Here is a 7,446-nt window from a genome sequence, read left to right on the forward strand (position 1 = left end):
CTCCGTGTCAGCGGTTGACATTACTACCAGCGACATGACAGGAGCATAACTCGTGGCGCGAGCGCTGAAATGTCGAGTCATCGGCTTTCAGAAAGGAGATCGTGGAATGAGCGGCGATCTGCTGTAGTTGATTTTTCAAAACATAAAGAATTTCAGACAATACCCCCACGCCGCGGTTAGAATACTAATTTTCTAAGCTGCATTTGTTTTGGTAAGAAAATGTAGGAACTTGTTCCTACACTTTCTAGCTTTACCAAACGTTCCTGAACTTCTTTTATTTTAACCGTAGCGCAAAAGCACGGGACATGTTCGAAACACGTTTCTTTCAAAAATAGCTTTTGTGTACGTGTGATACCTTTTTCTTCGGGCTTCTATTAAATTCAATTATACGGGCGTATTTTTTTTTACAGGATGTGGAGGGAGAACTTGGGTATTATGTTGTACTAGTAGCACAGAGAAATAATTTTGGGAAAGGGCTAGCCAGCTTCCAAATAACCAGCGAATACAAAGTAGTTTTTTTAGTCTATGTTCAATGTAAAGATGATTTTCATTGTTATTCTCTGAGAAATTGTCAAAAGGAGGTGTGACCCAACGTGGTAGTGCCTAGGCTGAGATTCAACACAAAGCTCGTCCTGGCTGTATTTATCGATAAAATTTCTAACGGAAGCGAACCGTAATTAAGTGGTTAATAGACCTCCCGAGCAAAGTTTGAACATGACGTGGAAATTTATGCAAATCACCGAAGGAATGCCCACGCCACCGAATGAACGAATATATCAAAAAGTATGCCAATAATACTAGGAAATCTAGACTTCAGCAGAAGATTCTAGAATTGCTCTTCATTCGATCTCGCGCGCACGATAAGGTACTTGGTGGTGGATTGACTACTCCACTAGCTTGCCCCCTCATTTCTCATTTTGCAGTCTACAACACCTATCACCATGACACCCTCCCAAACAAGCACCCCCCAAGACCTAAACCGGCTACTCCCGCCTGAGCGAGTTGCTGAAGGAGTCTCCATTCTCACTCAGCTCGACGCTGACCGTCAATCCCGCCGCCAAAGCGTATCCTCTGTGCGCCTAGATAACGATAACGATGACATCGACTCGCCGTCTCCGATCTACCACCAATTTCTGCGGGAGGATACTCAGAACATTGCCGCTCTGACAAACTTTGCGCCGCTGGAATTTGAGTGCTTGTGGAATTCTATTCGAGCGCACGTGGCTGACCACTGGAATGTAGGCCGTGGCCGTAAGAGCAAGCAGCAACCCAAGGACGTGCTGTTCATGTTCCTGGTCGTCCTTAAGCACTGTGGGAAATGGGACGTGGTGGCAAACGTCTTCCGCATCAAGACGGGAACATTTCAAAAGATAATCCTTCCGTTGCAGAGGTTGTGTCTCCGTACCTCTACGAGAAATACGTGGTGTCCGCGGCTGGCAAATTCACGATGGAGGCGCTCGTGCTAGTAGACAACACGTTCCGTAACTACCCAAGCGCTCGCTACGCCACGGATGTTACTTTCCAGCAGAGCAACATGCCGACCGGCCAAATAAAAGAACGGCGTGCGTACTACAGTGCCAAACATCATCTTCACGGCTACAAAGTCGAGGTGTCTGTGCTTCCTAATGGCCTTGCACTCAACTGCACGGCGCATTACCCTGGCAGTGAAGCGGATATCCAGATTTTCCGCAACAACCACGAGTTTCACCTCCAACATCTTCTTAAGAGCTCGATGGAGACTGAGCTAGCAGATGAAGGGCCTCTAACGACTGAGCATTCCGACTCGTGGGCTGTTCTAGCTGATAATGGGTACCAAGGACTTGCCGCTGACTTTCGCGCCATCACGCCGTTCAAGAAGCAGCCGCTGCGGGAGTTGACCCTGGAGCACGTGGAGACTAAAGACCGCATTGCATACGACCGCGGCCTCGTAAAGAACTATTTCGGTCGGCTCTGCACGCTATGGGCAATGTGCTCAGACAAATACCGGTGGGATGAAGGCAACTACGACATGTTTTTTTTTGTGCGTGTGTAGCTCTCACCAATTTTCATGTGCGAATTCTTCCACTACGCAGTGAAGATGGTACCAACTACCACAACTACTTGAAGCGGCTTTGTGTGATCAGTCACGACGCTAGTACCAAGAAACTTGCAGTGCAAAGGCGTTACCGCGAAAAGAGACACATGCGTCTTCGACGCATGCTTGTCGCTCATGTGGATCGCCCCGGAAGTCGGTCTGCACGTCAGCGCGAGAGTGATGAAGAAAGCGAGGATTTTTTCGACCACGAAAGTATCGCTTTCGCTTGAGATCGAGATTTGGTAGTCGCTTCGGCGGCCTGGCAGTATGTAGTTGGTATGCTGATGTTCCACAATATGACATGGTCATTGATCCAAAGCAGATAATATCAACAAGACCTCCGCGTATTTGCGGCTTTCCGAAAATTCTCGCAACAATGGTAGAAAAAGCGGAATTTCATGAATTGGCGAAACTTCAGCTGAATAAGTAAAAATTGGTTTTGAGATCTAATGATCTGCTTATTTTACCTTTTCCTCTACGTTCTTATCGTTGACGTAAATAACTTTTCATTCCGAACAACTGTAGTCATGCCATACATATTTTGACAACGCAAATCTGCCGGAATTCTTGTGTACACATTTGGACATTTTCCCATCAATCAAGCCAGCTCTTCGATATTGCGATCGCCGCTGATTGGTTGGTGGCGCTTTGTTAAAAACCAGGGAGCATTTTCAAACATTGTCAAATGCCATAACGTGCACACGTCTCAATTAATAAGTGACTAGTTTTCTTAATATATTCCTCTTTCGTCTTTATGTGACACTGCATAGTACCATCCTCAGTCCTCTTTGCCTTTAACAGTGACGTCGGCAGCGACCGTTAGAAAACAGGCGGCAAACTTCAGATTTGGCTGGTTCCTGTGACTTCACTCCTGCATTCGCCGTCTCCGCCACCAACCTTTGGCATCCCCCACACATTCCCATTAACTCCAGAGCAGATCAACATGGGCAAGGGACAGCGCGCGCGCAAGGCCGCGGCCGACGCCATGCTGGCGGCCGCGATGTCGCAGAGTAAGCCGTCCGTGCTGGAGCAGCAGAACCAGGCGCCGTCGCTGCAGGTCGTGGCGCCCAGGAGCTCAGGTCTGAACGTGGTCATGCCACCCGTACACAAGAAGCCGTCGCCGCCTCCCTCTGAGACTTCAGCATCTTCGGCGGACGACAGCGATGAGTTCCGCCAGCTCGCGTCCGAGGAGCAGCGTGAAGCTCTTAAGGCGCTCGAGGACGTCGAAACCGTTAAGACGCAGCTCAACGACATCCTGTCTCGCCTCGTCGCCGCCTTCTCCTCCAAGGGCGAGCGCCACGCCGCTGCTGCTGACATTGTGGCGGCCCTGGAGATCGTGGGCGTTGCCAGCCCCGCAGGCATCCACGTGCTCGATGAGCTGAAGAAGTTCCTTGTGGCTAAACCCACTACAGCCCGTGAGGGTGCTCTGCTGGCCTTTGTTGCTCTGTGCAAGAGCGAGGAGCTGTCGTCCGTTATGGAGCCTGTGGTGGTGGAGCAGCTGTCGGTTCTCATGCAGCGCCACGCCGACTCGGAGCATGTCGTTAAGAACGCCGCTGCCACGCTGGCCAAGACTGTTGCGCAGAAGGTGAACCCACTGGCTATTCACACCGTTCTCAAGCAGATCTACACGGCGCTGGAGCTGCGTCACTGGCAGAGTAAGGTGGCTGCATTGAACCTGCTTAAGGAGCTTAGTGAGACTGCGAGCGAGGAAGTGTCTGGCTGGCTGCCGGAGATCATGCCCATTGTTTCCGAGTACGTGTGGGACACGAAGAAGCAGGTCCAGGCTGCCTCTATTGACGCTCTGATCGCTGTGTGCTCCAAGATCAGCAACGACGACGTCGTGCCGCTTGTCCCCACTCTTGTGGGCGTCATCGCCCGTCCAGAAGAGACCATGAAGGCTATCGACAGTCTTCTCGCGACCACCTTTGTAGCAAACGTGGACGCGCCGACGCTTTCCCTGATTGCGCCGCTACTGCACAAGGCTCTACGTGACACGAGCATCCACAGCTCCTCGCTTAAGCGTAAGGCCTCCAAGATTATCGACAGCATGTGTCGTCTTGTGGTGCGTCCGTCAGATGTGATGCAGTTCGTGCCACTGCTGCTGCCGCAGCTTGAAACAGCCATCGACCGCTTGATTGACGAGGAGGTCGTTGAGGCTGCTAAGGAAGCTCGTTCTCATCTTGTGCACGCTGCCGGTGACGGTGAAGCAATGGAGGAAGACCCGATTGAGATCCGTAAGAAGCTGGAGGCTGACATTCTCACTGCATTCACCGATACACTCGACCGTCCAACACACCCTGGTCTTAACGACTTCACGCTGCAGTACGTCACTGATGTATGCACGGAGCTGGCCACGCAGAACCGCGGATCAGAGTGGCGCTCCATTGTGATGCCCTACTTGCAGCCACACATGCACGACTCGGATGCTGAGCACGTTTGCGACGCTCTGCGTGCTGCTGGCGGCGGTCTGGGTGAAGAGCGTGAGAAGTCAACGGACCCAAACGACGTGTGTGATCTGGACTTCTCGCTGGCTTACGGAGGCAAGATTCTGCTGCGTAATGCTCGTCTGCGTCTGACTCGTGGCCACCGCTACGGTCTGATCGGTAAGAATGGTGTGGGTAAGACCACACTCATGCGTAACCTGGCTTCGGGTGCCATTGAAGGTCTGCCGGAGACGCTGCGCTCCGTGTACGTGCAGCACGAGGATATCGTGGAGAGTCAGGGAAGTTTGTTAGAGTCCATGTGCAAAGCTCCAGAGCTGGCTCACCAGACCCCTGAGGCTGTCGAGAAGACCCTGACGGACATTGGATTCACTCAGAAGATGCTGGACGGCGAAATCGATGCGCTTTCCGGTGGTTGGCGCATGAAACTCGCGCTCGCTCGTGCCATGCTGTACAACGCCGACGTTCTGCTACTGGATGAGCCGACGAATCACTTGGACGTGCACGCTGTGCAGTGGTTGGTGGACTACTTGAACTCTCTGGAGACGATGACGGTGTTGCTGGTATCCCACGACACCGGTTTCCTGGACAACGTGTGTACGGACATTTTCCACTACGAGTCGAAGAAGCTGGTGCTGTACCCGATGACGCTGTCCAAGTTCGTGGACATTCATCCGGAAGCTAAGCACTACTACGAGTTGAAGTCTTCCGACATGATCTTCAACCTGCCGGAGCCTGGTCGTCTGGAGGGCATCAACTCCATGACGCGCCGTATCTTGACACTGGACAATGCCACGTTCACGTACCCTGGAGCTTCTAAGCCCCAGTTGAATGACGTGTCTGTGAAGCTCTGTCTGGCCTCACGTGTCGCTGTGATCGGAGCCAACGGAGCCGGTAAATCGACGCTGATCAAGATGATTGTGCAGGAGACGTCGCCCGACACTGGCACCTTCTGGAAGCACCACGCGGTGCGTGTGGCGTACGTGGCGCAGCACTCGTTCCATCACGTCGAGAAGCACCTCGATAGCAGTCCTGTCGAGTACTTCCAGTGGCGTTTTGGAGGCGAGAACGGCATCGATCGCGAGCTTGGCGACCACGTTAACTTAAAGCAGACAGAGGAGGAAAAGAACCTCGTGGGTAAGAAACAGGGTCAAGTGGAGAAGATCGTGTCGCGGACCAAGGGCAAGCGTGGCACACTCGAGTACGAGTGCAAGCTGGTGGGCATGACGGAGCGCCACAACAAGCGCTACACTCTGGAACAGCTGCAGGAAATGGGTCTGGGTGCTCTTGCTGAGGCCGAGGACATCCGTCAAGCTACACTGGCTGGTGGACTGGACCTTCGTCCGCTTACGACCAAGGAGATTCAGCGGCACCTGGACGACTTCGCACTACCCGCCGAGTTCGGCACCCACGGAAAGATCCGTGGACTGTCAGGCGGTCAGAAGGTGAAGCTTGTGATCGCCGCGGCCATGTGGAACCGCCCGCACTTGCTGGTGCTCGATGAGCCCACGAACTACTTGGATCGCGCTGCGCTGGGGGCTCTGGCGGACGGCATTCGTCAATATGCTGGCGGTGTGATCATGATTTCCCACAGTGAAGAGTTCTACAACTCGCTGTGCACGGAGAAGTGGCTGGTGGAGTCTGGTCGCTTGACAATCATCGGTGAGGCTCAGGAGAAGGAGTATCGTGCTGGTGGTGGCCGCAAGGTGATCGAGGAAGAGCCCGAGGAGGAGAAGAAGGTGGGCAGCAACATCAACTCGTCCATGAAGCGCACGAAGCTGACGAACCCCAAGACGCTGCGTCCACTCAGCAAGCAGCAGATCCGTAAGCTCAGTAAGCTCAGCAAGGCTGCGGGCGTGTCGTTCGACGACTATGTGGACGGCCTCACGCGTGAGAGCCCCGACTGGAAGTGGCTGTAAGCGATAGACTTAACTTACTATGGAAGCAATAGACAACCAACACTTTGTACATGCAAACCGAAGCGAAAATCAATGGTTTTTCAAAAGCTATGTTTCTCGTCGTATCGGTACATTCGATCGCTACAGACATTGAAATTGCAAATTGCTGCCAGCACCATTCAATCGTCGACGCCAAGTAATGCTCACTCAAGCATCACATTGTCATTCCTCAAGTTCATGTGGACATCGGCCAACGTGCTGTGGCAGTTTACAATATCAACATCAGGAGCTATCGTGTGCTTGCAGTGTCGAAACGCACTTGTTGATGGTCACTATTTACGGAATCTCAGAATCTCGCGGTGAGATTCATGGTTGGGGACAGTTTTAGCTGGACAGTAATGGTACAATTTTCGACAATTTTTGTTCCTAACAAATGAGCCGAAGTCGAAGTCGCAGTTTGCCGCGCGAGCGACCCACGCGCCGCTGTCGATCCCCGAGTCATGACCGACGCCTGAGTAGACGCAATAAGAGGAGTAGAAGCCCCGACGATCGACGTAGGAAAGGCCGCTCTCGAAGCCGCAGCCCCAGCATCGCTTCATCGCGCTCTGAGAGCGAAGAGAGGCATCACAAAAAACACAAGAAACACTCGAAAAAGAAGCACCACAAAAAGCACAAGAGGGACAAGGTGGATGAACTACACGTTGAAGAGGCTGTAGCTCCTGAAGAAAGCAAAAATGGCGAAGAAATGAAGGAGCAGCCGACGGACACTACTACGCCAGTTGACGCGAGGAGCTTCTTCGAGCAGCTCCAGAAGCAGGAAGCGGCCAAGGAACCGGTGGGTACAGTGCATGCTCGAGGCCTCCCTGCTCCCGTCTCTGCGACGGCGATCTCGACGTCGGACAAGTGGGAGTGCAGCAAGGCAGGCTGTGGCCACATGAACTCCAAATACGCACCGGCCTGCAACAAATGCGGCGCCATGAAGCGAATGACCGAGTGGCGATAGAGTGCGATTGTAGACTGCAACACTAGTGTG

The 7,446-nt window shown here is 52.8% G+C and overlaps 3 protein-coding genes across 3 annotated transcripts; all 3 read left to right on the top strand.

The window, feature by feature from the left end:
• Positions 1-941: 941 nt before the first annotated feature.
• PPTG_09041 (hypothetical protein) lies at positions 942-2,304 on the top strand (the record flags this gene model as incomplete). The annotated part of the gene is made up of 3 exons (XM_008903885.1): positions 942-1,328; positions 1,391-1,986; positions 2,073-2,304. 3 exons carry the CDS (start codon positions 942-944, stop codon positions 2,302-2,304), a joined length of 1,215 nt encoding a protein of 404 aa, XP_008902133.1.
• A 601-nt stretch (positions 2,305-2,905) lies between these two features.
• Positions 2,906-6,524, top strand: PPTG_09042 (hypothetical protein). Its single transcript, XM_008903886.1, has one exon. The coding sequence runs from the start codon at positions 3,018-3,020 to the stop codon at positions 6,432-6,434; it is 3,417 nt and encodes a 1,138-aa protein (XP_008902134.1). The 5' UTR covers positions 2,906-3,017; the 3' UTR covers positions 6,435-6,524.
• Positions 6,525-6,794: 270 nt separating this feature from the next.
• Positions 6,795-7,446, top strand: PPTG_09043 (hypothetical protein). The gene has a single exon (XM_008903887.1). It carries the CDS (start codon positions 6,847-6,849, stop codon positions 7,414-7,416), a length of 570 nt encoding a protein of 189 aa, XP_008902135.1. The 5' UTR covers positions 6,795-6,846; the 3' UTR covers positions 7,417-7,446.

The sequence above is a fragment of the Phytophthora parasitica genome (genome assembly GCF_000247585.1).
Source record: "Phytophthora parasitica INRA-310 unplaced genomic scaffold supercont2.17, whole genome shotgun sequence".
Taxonomy (NCBI): Eukaryota; Oomycota; class Peronosporomycetes; order Peronosporales; family Peronosporaceae; genus Phytophthora; species Phytophthora nicotianae.

Excerpts from the sequence above, each read along its gene's own strand:
- PPTG_09042 (XM_008903886.1), top strand. The coding sequence starts at position 3,018 with ATGGGCAAGGGACAGCGCGCGCGCAAGGCCGCGGCCGACGCCATGCTG.
- PPTG_09043 (XM_008903887.1), top strand. The coding sequence starts at position 6,847 with ATGAGCCGAAGTCGAAGTCGCAGTTTGCCGCGCGAGCGACCCACGCGC.